At 38.8% G+C, this 19290-nt stretch overlaps 1 protein-coding gene across 2 annotated transcripts in view; it reads left to right on the top strand.

Moving 5' to 3' along the window:
• The window catches only part of CHRFAM7A (CHRNA7 (exons 5-10) and FAM7A (exons A-E) fusion), a 37894-nt gene extending 20181 nt beyond the window's left edge, over positions 1-17713 (top strand). For both annotated transcript variants that reach the window (XM_063169565.1, XM_063169566.1), the window contains 7 exons: positions 2989-3098; positions 7733-7812; positions 8948-9115; positions 9491-9685; positions 10782-10868; positions 11524-11633; positions 13660-17713. In XM_063169565.1, coding sequence (XP_063025635.1) covers positions 2989-3098; positions 7733-7812; positions 8948-9115; positions 9491-9685; positions 10782-10868; positions 11524-11633; positions 13660-14178 — 1269 coding nt within the window. In that variant the 3' untranslated portion in view covers positions 14179-17713. The remainder of the gene's footprint in view (positions 1-2988; positions 3099-7732; positions 7813-8947; positions 9116-9490; positions 9686-10781; positions 10869-11523; positions 11634-13659) is intronic.
• The last annotated feature ends 1577 nt before the right edge of the window (positions 17714-19290 follow it).

Raw genomic sequence — 19290 nt, 5'->3', positions numbered from 1 at the left:
CATAGTTCCTATGATTTCTTACCAGTAAATGATACAACACTTCGTACTCAAGAGGCTGTAATTTATTTTCCTTCTCTTTGATCTCACAGCATCCTTATCCTTTTTGAGTTTTTTTTCCCCCTTAGGAAATTTTTTATTATATTATACATTCTGTATTTCTTTTGATTTATTCACCTTCGCACATACTGGATATGAAGCACCTTAAGACTGCAATGAACAGATCACTTCGTTACTACAAAAAATGTAGCCACTCCTCATGGCTTGAGTAGACATAAAAATATAAGTGTTTGCATATTAACTGTATTAATGGTGTTCTAGAGAGAGTCAAAGCAAAGCTTAAGACAAACACGTGTCATTCTCTTAGAATCATCTGAAATAATTTTTCCCTGAATCCCTCTCCATTGCATTCCTTGATATACATGTGTATATAATTAGCAACGTATCTTAAATGAATTTTATGATACAATGTACCTTAAACATATTTTGTGTAATTATCTCCAAAATACTTAAATGCAAAAAATAACTTGAGAGAAAGGGGAATATAAATCTTGTATTTATACCGGCAGACTATTTCATCTGACCATTATCTCCATGGCAATACTGTTCAGCATCAAAAATCTAAAACTTGATCTTAGTTATAGCAGGAGCCTTGCTTAATCACACAGATTGGTACTAACCAAAGCACCCTGAGCTCTTTGCCATTTTAATCCAAATTAAAGGTGCTTCAGCTCCTTTAACAGGAGCTCTAAAGTTAAAGCAAAATGAAGCAGATCATGCCCTGCTGGACGGGTGAGCACTTTGTACACAGGGCTGACAGAGCAACCATAAATCTGTTTAACATGATCTCTAATGCAGCCTTGGCTATTAAGTTTTCTGCTGCTCTTGGATTTACGTCACTCAGCATCACCCTGTGCTACAGAGCCGTGGCCATGGGAACTCCTAACGTAAGCTGGGCTAGGAAATGATTGGATATGCTGATATCCACTTCAGCTGGCAGTGAATGCAGCCTGCCAGACCTGGCCCTGCCACCACGAGTGTGACCTGCTCTGGCAGCTCCTGAGGATGAGTCACCCAAAGCCACTGAGCCACAGCTTTCAGTGCCTTAAACCCACACAGCTGATTTGCTTACATTGCCGGTCTTTGGAAAAAACAGATTATCCTGGTGTCTCAGGATTTCTACGTTACACAAAGATGAAGTGGTAAAAATATTACAGTGACATTCGTCAACCAAGAAGTTCATGTAAAACTGTTTACTGGGAAAATGCATGTAAAACTTCTGAAAAAATATGAGAAGCAGTTGGTCAGCTCACAGAAGCTGTACATAGATGGCTGTGAGCAACACAGGTATCTTAACTAGGGAACTGTGAAACCAAGAACTATGAACAGAGCCAAGTAATTGAAGATTTCCATTAAAAACTATTATCTGTAAAGCTAAATGAAAAAACAGTGTATGACTCAGATCTTTTGTCTGATTTTGCTACAAATTCATTGTAAAAAATGAATGAGATAAATATAGAAGCACAGGCCAAGAATAAATATTGTAAACACCTCACAAAAGCTGCATGATGAATGCTATTAGTTGTGCTGAATGCATCAAAATGGTCATTTATGCTGTTGTAAAGGTACAAGAATGCATTTGAATACCTGCAGCATGAGGCTAACTGGTAACTTGGAGTATCAAATCAAAACTTGCCTGTGACAGTAATGCAAGGAATTCCATAGACCAATTTGATGTGAATACCCCATGAGAATGACCAATAACATTTACCTCCACAATACCCACTGGCAATTTTTCCTGACCTTAATGTCTATCAAACATTTTGACAAGGATCACTAGACACAAGGGGTGTTGTACATTTACTCACCCATTTAAAAGTTTACATTTAAGAAATTAACATTTGGCATTGCAACAGCTTGGTAAATCTGGACAAGCCCTCACTGTAAGTTACATGACACCTACAGCCAAGTGAAGTTAATATAAACATAATAATGGAGATACAAAGAAGCACATAATGAAGCATAGACAGAGAAAATTTGGTAAATTTTCTAAAATGAATTGAACACTATTCCTTATACCCTTGATGCTCAAGAGAAACCACCCTAGTATCATAACAAGCCATTTGCGCAGGAAGGGGTGATGCACAACCTCAATTTCAGGAAAATACAGCAGGAAAATACTCCTGGAGTGCAGGAGGCTTGCTGGGGCTGCCACAGTGCTCAGCTGGCTGCAGGCTGGGGCTCTGCTCTTGTTTATGGCTGTGCTCCACCATATGTTTCAATGTCAGAGTGTGGGATTTAGCAGTGCTGAGCTCAGATCAAAGCCCTGCTGGTGCAACTGTGCCAGCCTGCCTGTGCCAGCCTGCCTATGCCAGCCTCCTGTGCCAGCAGCCAGGCCTGGGCTGGAAGGAGCCAGGCAGCCCCAGGGCAGCTGCCTCCAGTGCAGGAAGTGCCAGCCAGGGAGGAAACCTGTGCTATGGAGCATCTGCCTCAGAGTTTGGGCAAAGCCAGGCCCAGGAGCTGCCAAGACATCCTGCTGGCATTACCCTTGTGCCATCACAGTCATCTTCTGTCAGCAGTGAATGCTGGCTGCTCTACCCCATGCCTATGAGCAAGGTACTACAACCTGAGAATTTCCAGCCACAGCAAACAAAGGTTCTCTTTATCTCTATGAAGATAAAGATAATGGATGTTACTGTATAAATTATAAAAGCAGTTCAATCCCAAACTGGAACCTGACACAGTGTGAACAACAAAACTCAAGCACTCCAAATATCTTCTAGGCTGTAATGTGCACTGCAGTGTGAATTGAAAATGAGGGGTTTATGAGTTCCGTTGTGCTCTAGGTGGCTTAATTCACTCTTTCCAAACATTTCAGTCCCTGAAGCTAAACAAGAGAACACCTATTGTTTCAGCCCACCCAGTCCCTAAAGAACTAGAGTAAAGCAGTGGATGAGATGACCTAACTTACTTTTTGTGTGTATGGCTTAGTACTGGACAGATCATTATCTGCAGTGGAATGTGTCTGAATACCCAGGAGTGAAGAATGTTCGTTTTCCTGATGGACTGATTTGGAAGCCTGATATTCTCCTCTATAACAGGTAGATACAATTTTCTTTGTGTGTGTGTGGGGATGGAGGGAAGATCATAGAATTAGAGACTTGCAAAATTTCCCTTGAAAGGTCAACTGCTCCAGCCTTTGCTGGGAAAGGGAGTCTACATGAAGTTTTCTAGCACCCTGGCCAAAAACAATGATAAGGGCAAGGTAAATGACAATCATCTCATCAAAATGCCTAGATTTTAAAATAATTCTCCAAAACTTTCTAGGTGTTTGGAATACTGGAAAATTACCAGTCTCCTGTTCACAGAAGAGAAGGACATATTTGCAAACACTTTGCGAATAACAATATTATCCCTACCACCATTCTAATTGAGTAGCTTTTATGAGATGGTGTTTAATGGTATGGATAATAATAATTTTCTCTGAAATTTTTTGGTCTAAATAGTTACAGGGGAATTCAAATTTGATGTTTGCTTGTCAGGGTTTAGTTCGGGTTTCACTATAGACAGGAGAGGTAATTGCCAGGAAGGATCTTTACATTTTTCCATGTCCAGTTTTGGTGTTATTCTTTCCTCCTGCTACAAAAATAGCTGAGATATTTGCTGCTCTCCTTGTCAAACTGTTCAGAGTTGGGCCTATTTCAGGGACAGACAGATTGCCATCAATCCACTGCAGAACCTTTAGCTGACATTGAGAGATTCTTTGGCTGTACTGTTCCATGGTAGTTCCCATTGTGGAATTTATTTAGTTCAAAAAATAAAACACTGAGAGCTGTCTGTTCTATAACAAGTTGCCTTTTGCTGCAGTTGTTGTGGGCTTGTGTGCTGTTGTCCAGGTGCTGGAAAGAACTTAATCTGCTCTGCCCATGGAGCACTGGCTCTGCTGTGGTAGTCAGGGTACATTGTTTAGCTGCCTGTGCAGATGATATGAACCTTTTGTCTTCCTGATGGCATTCCTTCCTTTGTTTCTCTGCCCTGTGTCTCTTAAGAACACACTCTGCTGTGCTTATCGACCTGCTCCCCCTTCCCACTTCAGGAGTGCTCTTTGTTGTAACAAGTCCTAGGGAATGGCTGCTCCAATGGCAGCTGCATTTCTCCCCCATTTGCCTTTCGGGGAGCACCTTTATATTCAGAGCTGCAGTCCCAGGGGCTGTTGCAGTGCAATAATGGAATAACAGCACCAGGGGCAGCCTTTGCCAGGCCCTGGGTACTTCTCTAGGGCCTGCATTGTGGCACTGCTGTCCCAGAGGTACAGCTAACATTGAGGGATCTCTAGCTACCCTGATTCCATAACTGACAGTGTTCTTGGGAGAATCTGACAAATGACACTTTCATTTCCATTGTCCTGATGAACAACATGCTGTGTATACCATGAAATTGGTACTCTACAACAGCAATTTAGTGATTTCCAAAAAAATGAGTTATGACAATATTCTTCCTGATTTATATCACATACCTGGGAGAGACTTGGCAATGTGCCTGATGATTTAGGCTTCAGTATTTAAGTATATCCAAACTGAAAGGGTAATAGTTTAGGAATTAGTCATATTAATGTATGCATGCTAACTGTAGCTGGGGTGGGTTATAGAATAAGAAGGGTCACAATAACCTGGAAAACTGAAACCACAATTTTTCTGTTAATACAGATTTTCAACTCTTCAGATTGTTAACTATGACTCAGTCATGAAATAATTATTCTGCAGTTTCTCTGTTACAAACACATATTTAATCCAAAAATCTTATGCAGAGTTTAGTCAGAGAGCAAAGCTATTTAAAATAAATTCTTATGCCTGTTTGAAATTACAGTGGGAATATTATGATGTTCCCTTCTAGTGACATGCCATTTTGAGATAGATGCTTTCAATTTCTATGCTTCACTAGGGACATGCATCTGCAGTTACAGAGAAATTAATGAACTATAAATTCACTTTCCACTTTAATGAATGCATGTTTCACTATGCCTTGAGTTCTTACACATCTTGCTACAGCCTAGTACAGAGAAACTGTGGCAGCTGTATTAAATTTTACATCCAGTCTATTGTGGGTAGAGCAGGGCCAGTTCATCTGAGAAAATAAAATCTAGGCCTTTGTACAAATTCCAGGATTGACTGTGTTAGTGTCATGTGGACTATATTCCACTTTTAACTACACTTATTAAAAGTGTTCATTTCTGGTGGGATTATCTTCCAAATGGCCACATATTGTTCAGTATTTCATGGAATTACAAAAATTCTAGAAGTATGTCTCATTTTAAGAGTTTTATTTTTCCAGTTTTATAAACATGAGGTTAGGTCCCAGTGAGATTCTATCTGCCAGGTCCAGCTTTGTAATCTCAACGTCCTGTAATCAATATCTGCTTACAAGTGGTTATACCCTGAAGAGGAAATGTTACAGAAATTATTTGCTATCATTACATTCCATTTCAGTCCAGTCTCTTCAAGCTACTTAGTGCATTCCCAATAGAAGCAGTGCATTTCAGAAATGATTAGAAGCACAGCATGGAAAAACAGATGCTCCTTTCTCAGAAAAAAAGAATTTCATGTTTGAATCTGACTACCACTGGATATTCTTTTAAGAATGTGCCTATGAAAGGCAAAGTCACGTGGAAATGAAATCAAGGTTCCTTGATCATTTGTGTTCTTGTGAAAATTCTATTTTTGCCAATTACCAGAAACAGCAGCAAGGACTTAGAATCAGCTCCCTGGTGTTTCACTACTCTCCACTCCAGAGGAAGAGAACAGAACCCAGCCCAGGAGTCATTAATTCCCACTTAACAAGTGATTTGTGTGGCACGGATAATTTTACATCCTAAATTTGACTACTTATTTGAATGCCATCATCTAACCCTTATTAATTTCAAGTCAAAGCAATTATTTGTCTAATACAGAACCTTGTTGGAGGACTTTAGGTCTGGTTTTTAAGGAAATGAGACCCAGGCACAGATGTGCCTGCACACCTGGGTGAATGTGTGTGTGATCTTGCTGCCCCTCTCCCCAGTATCCTCTACCAAATCTGGCAATGCAATCAATAGAGATTTTTGCAGCACCAGTTCCTTAGAAATATCACAAAAACAGGCAGCCAAGATGTGGAAGGAGAAGAATTAGAGCTCCAGCTGGAAGAGGAGCTGCAACACAAACAGGGAGAATGCGGCCATGAGCTGTGAAGCTGAAGGAGTGGCTTACCCTGCTCAAGTGGCCTCAGACCTGAGCTGCCTTTGCCCCTCAGTGTGCTAAAATCAGGCATCAAACATACTCAATGCTGAGACTTTCTGCTTCTCTTCTAAGTTCACATTAAATACTTGCAAGTATTTTCAGTACTTCTGAGCCTTCTGCTCACCACAGGAAAAAGTGCAACTTCAGATGGGCAAGTAATTATTTGGATTTAGCTTTTTCTTGTCTGCAAATTTCACCAACCAGCCCAGATATTTTTTAAAATCTAAGTTATTCAAGTACAGAAGGAGGAAATAAAATGCATATTAAAAACATTTAAAATAACAGTTGCTTTATTTTAGCTTCTGAGACACAAAATTTGAATCAAAATAGATCAAATATTAAATTCCTCTTTTCAAAGAAAATAATATTTCAATAAGAGTTTTCCTGCTAAAAAACACCTTTTAATATACTTGATTTTCTCCTAGAGTTATGAATATTTCACTTTATGACCATCTCAGATTTTTACTGTTTTTCTGATGATATCTTAAAGGTGATTAGAAAATTATGAGATACTACTAAGAGGCAAAGAGACATTAGAGACTTGTAGTGTTCCAGTCAATCTGGAGATACACAGGTTTTGAAGTCCAGATTGCTGCAAGCATCCAGAGCCTGAGGCTTGTGTAGCTCCCCTGCCCTGCCTTGCCCAGCTGGCTCTGCACTTGCCCCAGGTGCCACCCCACCCCCCCCAGCTTGGAGACTACAGCAGTACAACAATTGTAGCCTGTGCCTCATTGTGTTTCCCATCTAGAAGCCCTTAAAATATTAACACCTGGTAAATTCCTGCCAGACAGAATTGAGATATTCCTTGGCAGTAGATGCAAATTCATCATTTGGAGCACTCTCCAAATGACATTATGATTATTTTTCTAGAGACTTGCTGTCTAGAGAGAGCACAGAGGGCAGTGCTGGCTACACCACTACACTGACACATCAAATAGGGCTGCTTTTTCTTCTTGTCTGAATGCAATTTGTGGGGTCTGAGGTAAATAATGAAGGCTGGAGCTGCACTAAAGGATCTCATGTATGAAATGTTGTAATAATGGTCACCCATATACAAAGAAGTGGGAACATACAGACACTGGAGTATCCATCTCCTCAGTAGTCATTAGATGCTGTTAACATAGACACCAAGAGAACAGATTTCCCTGTACAGTTGCTTGAGAAGTTTTTAAAAAGTGCTTACTTTCCAAAAGGAAATCAATAGAGCCAAGGCACTATAATGAATCTAATGGGCAGGTGGGTGGCAAGAATGAGGTGGCTGACCTTGCCTTACAGCTCTTAATCAGGATAAACCCAGAAGGATCAGGCCAGTTAGTCTGAGGCCACAGAAAACTGATGGCAGGAAAAAAGCTGGCAAGTTTTAGGGGTGACATAGTCCTTTTATGAGAAGAGATTTGTTTCAGACATTCATTCTTCAGCCAGTCGAAGAGCAAATAACCCATTTTGTTTTTCCCCTGTTCTAGTGCTGATGAAAGATTTGATGCTACTTTTCACACTAATGTTTTAGTCAATTCTTCAGGACATTGCCAATACCTGCCACCAGGTAGGCTCTTTGCATGTCATAAATTTTGGTAGATTACTTGTGCATGGTGTGGTTTCAAATTTGCCATAAATTCTCTTACATTTCATTTGTTTAGCTAGCATCATCTGATAGATGTAAGCCTACAGGCATTATGGTTATATGGTTAACACCTCTGCATGAAAACTCTCATACAAGATGCATGTTTTATTACAATTATGGAAATTCTTCTGTCACAATACACAATTTCAGAAGTTTGAAAATCTTTACTATAAAAAGATATTTATTAAAGTAATGGTAATGCCTCAATAATTTTTTATTACATTATTTTGGTGTTTCTTTTATGAATATGTTAACTTTACAGTAAGATGCTTAGTAACATCTTGGATGTATTTCTATTTGAAATGATTCAATGAATGCTTCATCAAAACAATTTTTGGTCTGGATGTACAGCAGTGGAGCACTGTTTCTTTTCCCCAACTCAATTAGCATAATCATTAAAATTAACTCCTCCTAGCATCTGAATTTTGCAAACCATAGCACTAGAGCAAATGCTTTCCAGACAAATTAGGTTTTCTGCCTAAGATGTCCAGAGGGTTTCAGGGGTTTGCTTCTTGATTTAAGATGCTCTCTTAAGATATTCCATTTGGTGGGGATTTTTCAGTTCAGTTCTGAAAGATGCTGAAGGACAGGGTCTGACTGAACAAGTGAAAAAGAAGAAGCTCACTTTCCTCAGTAAATCAATATCATATAAATCTAATAAAACAGCAAATAAATATTTCAGAACTTCTTATGTTTCAAGATTTCTTATTTTAGTCAGTAAAGAAATAGAAAGAGATTACATATTCTGCTTAATTTCTTCCTAAAATACTGTATCTAGAAATCTGACTTCTTATCTGAATATTCTTCCACTATGTGCCAAAATGGAAGAGTATCCTTAAAAAACAGCAAACAACATCAATACATTAATGGCACAGTTCTTTCCCTTCTCTATGACTGATTTTTGCTCTTTACATGCCAAGATAGGACTGATATTAAAGATGCTTTATAAATTAAAAGCAGAAGGCACAATGTAGAACAAGTTCTGGTTACAAAATGTACATGAAATTCTGTGGAACAAGCATTTAAATTTTGTGCTCTTGTTTCAAATCTCACCTAGGCATATTTAAGAGCTCATGCTACATAGATGTACGCTGGTTTCCCTTTGATGTTCAGAAATGTAACCTGAAGTTTGGATCCTGGACTTATGGAGGCTGGTCCTTGGACTTACAAATGCAAGAAGCAGATATATCTGGCTATATTTCAAATGGAGAATGGGATTTAGTAGGTAAGCTCTCCATTCCCGGTTACACTGTGAACTTGCAGCCTTGTCTCCACTGCTGAAATGGATGGAGTAACAATTGGGAAATGAAGACAGAATTAAATTAATAAATGACCTAGCCAGTGACATTTGAAACTCTTGAGAACAGATCTCAGATGCAAATCAACATTAAAAAAGAGGTAAATTTGCTGCTTGAGTTCTGTAAGTATCTTTTATCTGATTTTCCTTTATCAGCTGAGAAAAAGTAGGGATTAAGCTTAAGTAGTTTTACCTGTAGCAAAACTTGGAAAACTAAATTTCTCCTTTTCAAAAATAAACACTATATAATACACAGTTTATTCACATTAATCTCTGGTTTTCTTCCTCTTTCCTCCTCCACAGGAGTTCCTGGGAAGAGGACTGAGAGCTTTTACGAATGTTGTAAAGAGCCCTACCCAGATGTAACCTTCACAGTTACCATGAGACGCAGGACTCTCTATTATGGCCTCAATCTCCTCATTCCTTGTGTCCTGATATCTGCACTTGCCTTGCTGGTTTTCCTGCTTCCAGCAGACTCAGGAGAAAAAATCTCACTAGGTGAAGTATTAATAGGATATTGTAAATATGACTAAGACAAAAGAAGTTGTCCTTTTAAAGTTTCTTTTTAAAGAGTCTTAGGCAGGAGGAATAGTTTGTATGTCCTGGCTCATGAGCTATTTTTAGTGTTTGATGCTGAACCAGCAGAGGCATAAACAATTCCTGAGTACCTTCCTTAAGAAGTAGGCTTTCATTTGTTGACATATATTTGTTGAATCTCACATTCATTAGGTGAAGCTTAAGTTCACAAATACACATTTGAACACTTTAACACTGAATTCTTCTTAATACTTCCTTTTAATATTGAATTGCATTAAGAACCTATGGTGTCTTCTCAGAAAGATTGATTCTAATTGCTCTTATTTCACTTTTTTTTAGTGAATTTTAACTTAAGGAATGATTTGTGAAACAAATCTGAGCTTGAGTTCTTGATCTTTAAGATGTAGTTTAACTATGTAAAGAAACCTTTTGTCCCATACAAAATTCAAATTAACTGACTTCTGCTAAGTAAACATTGCTGCTTAAATGTAGAAAAATTGACATTTCTCCAGAATATGGTTTAACTGAGGGGTAATAATCTCCTTAATTAAGTTGTCCTTCACCATATTTTAAGATGAATTTTTTGTTCCTTAATCCTTTCCCACCTGACAATGACTCATTATTGTTTAAGTCCAGTTAAGAGTTAAGTCTTTTTCTAGAAAGATGGGAGCTCATCACTGAGCAACAGAAGTCAAACTCCAAAAATCAACAGTCCAGACTACTACAGACTACTCAGATTCACACCATGTTTCTAAAGCTAATATAGTGCAAGAATTGCTTTGATTTGCCTCAGCTAATTAGCAAATAATGATAAAAGTTGAACCATTAGAAGGATGTAAAAATATCCATGTGTGTGCAAGCATTGGTACAGGTTTGGCAGCACTGCTACCCTGAAAATGAGGCAGTACAAGGATGGACAGGAGTACCACTAACGTGCTGGAGCAGGGGTACAGTGGGATTGCATCTTGCAGAGAACATTCCTTCAGATTCATTGTTTCTCTTACTGTTGTAATTACCAGCTACTGATATGATTTCATGCTTCATATTTATCTTTCAGGTATAACAGTTTTATTGTCTCTCACTGTCTTCATGCTGCTTGTGGCTGAAATTATGCCAGCAACCTCTGACTCTGTGCCCTTAATTGGTAAGCTTTTAGTCACTTGGATTTTTTTAGCAAACAAGGTACAGTGACTGCACAAAGGCCAGCCTTAAGGCAAATCACCAGCTGTAAAATGGATGACTTCAACTGAATTAGAAAAATATTGCCAATTGGTAAGAGCTTTGATGGGTGCTCTCTGCTCTGAATGAAATAAACAATCTATGTATATTTGGGGAAAGAATAAGAGAATCAATTTTCCATGGAAGAATTTGTTGCAGTTTTGACACAATTGGCTCAATTGTGTTCTGTATTCCTAATTCTGATTAGGAAACTGGAACACATGAGCTAAATGTAATTAAATCTTCCCACTGTAACTGTTCAAACAAAAAGACAAACTTTTCAAAACAAGTGCCAGTCAGTTTATACAACAATGCTGAAATAAAATAAGAAGGCAGCCTGTGTCAAGGTTTCTTAAAAAAGGCAGGTGCTCAGTTTTACAAAAACAACAGCTAAACACTGGCTATCCCCTCAAAATAATGTCCATTATTTCTGGTGTTGAGAAAATCTTTCAAAAGTACCTAGAGCAGCACTAAACTGGACAAAGAACTAAATGCTATGAATGCATATATAAACACTCCTTATTAAAGCTATATTATATACAGCCAAAGTATGTTCCTGTAATGATTTCTTTATTTTGCAGCTCAGTATTTTGCCAGCACTATGATTATTGTTGGTCTTTCTGTTGTTGTCACTGTTATTGTTCTACAATACCACCATCATGATCCAGATGGAGGAAAAATGCCTAAATGGGTAAGGTTTGATTTTCCTTCACTATCCATTGCATAAATGTCCAGCCAGTGGTCCATGATTACCTCCTACTGTTAAAAACATGTAAATTCCTCCCAGACAGTTTGTTTGGAAAAGAAGTTTCACCAGAAATGAGGTATCCAGATATGTTCCATGTGGCTGGTTTCTTAGAAAACATTTGTGTGCAAGAGAGAATTAATATACCTCCACTAACTTCTCATGTCCTTCAAAACAGCTACATGCAACTCAGGATGTTTTTAAAACCTAAATATATAAATGAAGGTGATTTTCAAATAACCTCCAGATGTTAGAAGTGAGCCAGGTAGAAGAATAGAGTGTTGATGGAGATGAGAAATGCATGAAATACACTACCCTTGAGGTGCAGCTGTGCAGCTGCTCCATCCTTAGCTGCTGCCCAAACAGAAACATGCATAGCCTTAAGAGCATCTGTTACAGATGGCTGTTAAAGTGACATTTATATCTCTTGTCAAGAACATCTGTAAAGTCCAAAGAATTAAAGTATTTTTTCAAAGCACATAAGACTCTTTAAATAATGTCCTTCTGTGGGGGGCGTGAGTTTTACAGAGAACGTTGTGCTGATATTAGATTACTCCACACTGCTGTCATCACCTAAATGTCCCCTCCTTTGACTTCACCCAGCTCATGGCAGCAGCAGGGCTTTCTGAAGATGGAAAGACCTTTCTTCTTTTTTCTCTCTAGAACAATGAAATATTATTATCCTTACTAGCTGGAAAAATGTGCATACAGCAGCACCCTGAGGACAAGAGATAATGAGGTATTCCCTGGCTTGTCCTGGGGTGGTGACTTTAAAATAAATTTCAGTGAAGAGAATTAAAGGTAGATCTCTTTAGACGTGTGTTTGATGACCTAAAGGGGACAATGTTTAGTACTGAGACAAACATCCTCAGAAAACAGAGTACTTGAGGTTGAGGATGAGCTGTAATATTGAGAAGCTGAAGTCCAACAAACATTATTTGGACACTGGTGAATTTTGGATAAGGTCCTCATTTAACAGAATTTTATCCTTCTTGGTAGAGCTTGATAGTGTTAAAAAAGTAATAGGGCAAGATCTGTCTCTGGCTGGGATATTTGCATGTATCTACTCTGAGTAAGAATCCACTGTCAGAATAAATGGATCAAATCTAATATTAATTACAGGAAAAAGTTTGCATATTATATGATACAATAATATTTCATTAGAACTCTGAAAAAGAAATGCTGGAATGAGCTCTTAAAATCTGATTTAAATAAATTACAGAAGCTTTCATTTGAAGTGGAACAGTCTCTGGCTTTCCTGCATTTTCTGTAAGGTTGGATTAAGCCAATGTGGAAAACAGTAAAATGACATACACAGATAAAATCTGCAAAGTATTTTTTTTTTAAATCAAAGTAATTTTTCCATATTTTCTTCATGTTATATCCAGATGTCTTTTCTAAAATCTGCAACCAACTGTTGTGAACACAATACAAGAACAGAGCCATAATATTTTAAAGCTTGGTGGTCCAGTCCACTCCAAAATCTGTTTCAGCAGCCCCACCCAAACAGTAATAGCTATTAATTGAATATTAGAGCACAAATAAGAGAAAAAGAATTGTAACTTTTGGCTATCATCCAAAGCAGTATTATTAAGACTATTAAAAATTAACTCTTCTTCAGTAAGAGCTTGGTTTGGTTTTGTCTAACTCATAGCTTTTAGTAAAGGTGGAAAAGTCTGCCATGTCACTGTTCAAGTGTCAGGAAGAATCAACACTATGGACATTCCCAGCTGAGGAGGGGGGAGTCCCAGTACTGATATTCAGCCTGAGGCAATCAATAGCGCTGCTAGAATAAGTGAAGAACCCCAGTGACTGGTAAATTAACCAGCTGGAAAACTCCAGCAGCATTTTCTAGAATGCAGTGCAGGCTAAGCAGACACCAGGGAGCAGTCACTCCAGCTGCCTGGATACCAGCAGCACCGGAGGCAGTGGCTGTGTGAAGAGATGCTTATTCTCAAAAACGTTCTTTCAGACAAGAATCATCCTTCTGAATTGGTGTGCTTGGTTTCTGAGGATGAAAAGGCCGGGGGAAGATAAAGTGCGTCCCGCCTGCCAGCACAAACCGCGGCGCTGCAGCCTGTCCAGCGTGGAGATGAACACTGTGAGTGGCCAGCAGTCCAGCAATGGCAACATGCTCTACATTGGCTTCAGGGGGCTGGAAGGGGTTCACTGCACACCCACCACTGATTCCGGTGTCATCTGTGGGAGGATGACCTGCTCACCGACAGATGAAGAAAACCTGCTGCACAGTGGGCACCCCTCTGAAGGGGACCCAGACTTGGCTAAGATTTTGGAAGAGGTCAGGTACATTGCAAACCGATTCAGAGACCAGGATGAAGAGGAAGCCATTTGCAATGAATGGAAATTTGCAGCCTCTGTAGTGGATCGGCTCTGTTTGATGGCCTTCTCAGTATTCACAATCATTTGTACAATTGGTATTTTAATGTCAGCACCAAACTTTGTAGAGGCTGTGTCTAAAGATTTTGCTTAACTCCTAACTAAAACCTGCTTCTCTGATTGGTATGTAGCAAATAAGAATGTGGGGTCTTTTACTGCTTGTTTTTAATGACTATAATGCTTCTCACTGTCTGCTTTCTTTTGCCCCCCTGCCCTCTGGTCCTGAGTTCCTTTTAGAAGAATGGCACCATTTCAGAAGGGAAGCCAAGAGTTTCTCTCTGGGCTGTGTCTACGTAGCTCCTCTGAGCACTCTTTTGTGGAAAATGCCAAGTGGCTGCAAGTCCCTTCAGAAAGATGGGGTATTGAACCACCACCTCGTACACATGTTCAAACTGGCTGTTCCAAAATAGGAGGTAGGCAATGTCAGAAATGCCACTTCTTCCAGGATTTGTTATAAAGGATAGCAGAGTCCATCTTATCTATTTGAATGAGTGATCATAAACACGTTTCAGATTAAATCCAAATGGCTGCTCAAACAGAGAAAAGGGAGAGATGTCTTGTGTAGCTCTTCAGCCCCTCACTTGCACCCTGTAACTCCCTCCATGCACTTTGCATACAACATATATGACTTTCAGGATTTTGAATTTGTCTGAGACCCAGAAACCTGAAAGCTGAGAGGACACACCACATAACTTGTCCTTCATATCTTTCTGGATTTGACCTAGAAATTTGGCTTGAATTCTAAAACAGGCTTTGCAGTAATTGTTACAGTTTACTACTTCTTCCTTTTCCCCAGAAAGGCATTCTTTCAACTAATAGCCATTTTAACTATCTAAAAGAAAAGTGATTGATTTAAGATGCCTTCATCACCACTTGTTTAAAAAAAACCAACCCCTAATACTTGTCTCTTTACTGTTAACTGGATTCCAGTGTGGAAAAAGTAACTCAATGTCTTGTACAGGCTTAAGCATAAATGAAGAATCTAAAGCAAAAAAAGCCATTAAATCCTGAGATCAAGGTTTTTATTTAAAAATTAAATGTTTGATATGTTGTATGCTTAGCCTTTTATATAACTCCTTCTGTTGAGTCACCATAACATTGTCTTTACAAGAAAACTGCACCTTTTCTGCTCACTCTGACATCAGATGAGTACTAATGAGTAATAAAGCTTCTTGCTTCTGATGTAAACTATTAACTGTATAAATATCTATTTATATATACACACTGCAGATACATCCAAGGAAAGGTAAGAACTTAAATACAATTTTTCCTATGTCTAGACAGACTTTTGCAAAAGCAAAACTAGTAGTTCAGCACTTTGTTATTTTTGGATTTGAAATTATCTTGTCAATATATGCTTAGTTTGGATGTCACTTTGATGTCTTAATGGAAGGGGCTGAGCTGAGAATACCAGGAGCTGAAACTTTGTGTGTACAAAAGAGCTGAGAATTAGTCTCTCACTGGCACACCAGTATTCCTAACCAGTGCTATAAGTGGTAAAAGATGTGGGTGAGGATAAGTTCAGCATTGGTTGCACCCTCTACCCTACAGAATCCAAATTTTTTGGCTGAGGCCTTCAGAGACACAGAGGCCTGTTGTTGTACCATGGTTTTACTGTGAAATAAACTCAAGGCCTCAGTTTATCTCTTAAGATGGATTAAAATAAAGTTGCTATAATGCTTATCCTCCCTAAGTAACAATTTCCTTCTCAGAGTCTGCTCCCTTGAAAGCAAATTCCATGGAAAGCAAGCCCAAAGTCACCCCGGTACCACTCTTCACCTGATTGAACACCTTGTACAAGCACCTTCGTGCCTGAGATAGGGCAGGAGGAGCGAAAGGCAGGCAGGATATGTCTGAGTTTGTGAATTTTGTTTTCCTGAAGGTGCATTCCAGATCTCACACTTTAAAGACACAAACAAAACATTCAAACTTCTTGTAAGTTCATCCTGAAACCATATGTCAGAATTACTTGTGAAGAAGTTAGGTTTTCAGGAACAACTATTAAGAATAAGCCATGTAATAATTCCTGCAAATAGTTTCTAGTTTTTAGATTGCATATCAATGGGAAACTATGAGTGCAAACTCTGAAATGTGAGTTTTGTTTATTTGTGAATGACTGCACATATCGTGTGGCATGTGCTCCTCTTCTGGGTAATCTTTCTAGGCTAGGCTTCCTGATGAGAATGTTGATTTGCATTGGTATTTTTTCCTGCTGCAAGTATCCCTAAATAGATATATAGAGTGTTCCATTTAGACTTTGTAAATTTTCGAGGTCCTCTTGGAGAACAGCTTTTCAAAGACAAATGAAGACCTTTGAGGATTACCTTGCACAATGGAACACAACTATTGCACTCACAGTCCCTGATGCATGTAGTATAGGAAGCATGAGAGTCCCCCTCTTGCCACCCAAATCCTTTTACAGTATCTGTGGAAATCATCTTTCTTAATACAGGAGGATAGAGAAAGAAAGCTACAATTTGACAGTAAACTTCATTTTCAGTGACAGACATGCCTACCCTTAAAAACTGGAGAGTTTGGCCTTACATGAAGTCCTGCCAGAGTCTGTCCCAGTGGGTTGGTAAAGCTGTCAGAGAGCTGGGGGTGCTGCTGAAGGGGCTGTGAGACACCAGCATTCTGCCCACACTGCCTTTATCACTGGCAGGGTCAATGCAAATGCACCAAGGGGACAAGGGAACCCTCATTTTCCTACTGTTGACACAACCTGTAAACATTTGCTAACAAGTTAATGATACATTTTAAATGTAAGAGTGACTCCTCCATTATGTTACTTGGCACCTCTAAGTTAAATTTTCCTGTAACTGAGCTGAGCAAAATTGGTATGGTTCTTGTCAACTTGTGTGTGTCTTAAATATATTTGTGTATGTGCTAAACAATATTTTGATCTAAATGCTGTGAAAAAAAATATTTATTTACAATTCTGGGCATAGAGATGGAAATTAAATACTGTATAGAGTATGTGTATATAATATTAAAGCCTACATATTGATGGTAAAGATCTGTTATAATCTTAGAGTCCAGAGAGAGAATAAGAAGTGGTTCACCACAACTAAGCTATGACTTGCCTGACAAATTCAGAAGCTCTGTCTAGAGCTCAGATGTCATGTACAATACTATGTGTGAACAATGTATATTACTTCTTCTGTTTTTATATGGAAACATATTGAATATTTAAAAGAATTTTTAATATTAAAAAAAATTATTTAGGAGTTAATGCCAAAAAGTTTCCAAACATAAAATTTTAAAAACTTAGTTTTAAATACAGATAAATTATGTAAAAAGTATTTAAAATATGAAATTATTTTATATAGGAATTGATAATACTATGTAAGACTTTTTTTAAAGATTTCTTTAAATTCTCTTTACATTCTCTAGCTGCAGGATGTAGTCTCAGTTCACCTGTGACAATTCAATTCTTCACCTTCTTTAACAAGACAAGAAGGTAAACCAAAGCCCCAGATTTTCTTTCTTTTGTTTTACTATTTTTTACATTAAGAAACATTACATAAAGGGCATTAGAAAAAGATGTTACATCTGTCAGGTATTGATTATCATATAAGCAACTCAATGCCTTTTCAGTCCAGTACAAATAAAAGACTTAGATCAAGAGACTTTTGATTCTTTTTCATTTTGCTAACGTGGAAAAAACCCAAGTGGTAGAAAACATGAATAGCCAGAAAAGGAAGAAAGATGTCTGTGGTTATATCAATCTGGGATGACAGTGTTCTTTGATAATGAAATATAAATTCATATCCTCCTGCCAACCAGTCCCACACCAAACATATATTACTTCAGTCTTATGTAAGCAATCAAAGTTAACTGAGGAGGACTGATATACCATGTAAATTTTGGACTGGCCTCAATGCCAGTACTGATTTATTTTTTCAAGTTTAACACAGAAGAGAGAGAAAACAAATCCATACCAGCTGAATAAATTGTTGGTTTTGCCAGCTGCAAAGTTTGTTTGTTGGCTACTATTGAAAAAATATCCAATCAGCAGAATATCCCTCAGATGCAAAAGGATGTGCCAGTGCAGTTTCTTGCAAAGAGATGAGTTCTCCTGCCCCTGTGCTGAAACAGCTTCCTTTCTTTACAACACCCTGCTGAGCATGTGCCAGAAGTGAAAGATCAAGGGTTGCTGAACCCAAGACTTCATTCTCTTCATGCTTCCCTAAGTAAGGAACAGCTGGAGAAGACCACCTTGGTCCAGGGCACCACGAGTCATTCAAGCCTGCAGTTGTTACTGACCCCAGGCTGTCCCAGGGGAAGAGCTGCCAGGGTCACAATGTCAGATACTCAAGTGAGGCTGGTGCTGCTCACTCTGCCAGTGTGCCCCACCCTTCTCCAGTGCTGAGGAGCAGGACAATCTGGGTCACATTTACTGTCAGGCTTCAGTGAGCCCAACAGGGCTTAGCACACGGCAGGCAGGCTCCTGGCACTGTCCCTGAACTCCCCATCACTCACACTCCACCTCAGAAGCCTCTGAGTGGGGATTAAAACCAGAGCTGTGTGCTCCTGCTCTTGGGCATCTGGGTGCTTCAGGTGCAGAGCTGCTGGGCTTTAGGAGCTTTCCCATGAGCACATCCAATGCCATTGCCCTCTGGGTGGCAATGCTCAACACAGCACTGGGTCTTGTGGCCATAGAGATGAACAGGACCAGCCAGCTAGTTTTAATCCTCAGTGTATCAGGGTGTGTTTTACTTCAAAAATACTGGTTTGTTAGCCTAACCTCATCTTAAAAAGTCAGTAAATCTTAAAAGGCTGTGAACAGAATCTCCACATTAACCTGGTACTCCAGCAGGATCTCAATAGCACTACAACCACAAATGAAAGCCTTCTACTGTTTTTTTTTTTTAATTATTACATTGCTCCTGCTGCTTAAGAGAAAACCTTAGCATTTATGTAACATTGATTTATGCTATTAAGCAATTTGAGCAATTTGCAGATGATGGCATAGACAGAGAATAAACAACAATTTCTCACGTCCCAGTGAACACATTCAAAACTGCAATATTCACAGAAAATGAAAGTATTCTGAAGTAGTCTGAAAATTAGCATCAGTCCAAAGATATAACAAGTAAATCACTGGGCTTTCAGAGCTGCAGTGATTTGTCATGTAATGATGCTATACAGGAATAACAACTTAAAATAATTTGAGCTATCTAATTATTTTTACCTTTAAAAACCC

Source organism: Melospiza melodia, chromosome 15, assembly GCF_035770615.1.
Source record: "Melospiza melodia melodia isolate bMelMel2 chromosome 15, bMelMel2.pri, whole genome shotgun sequence".
Classification (NCBI taxonomy): Eukaryota; Metazoa; Chordata; class Aves; order Passeriformes; family Passerellidae; genus Melospiza; species Melospiza melodia.
This window is presented reverse-complemented; position numbering and strand designations above follow the sequence as displayed.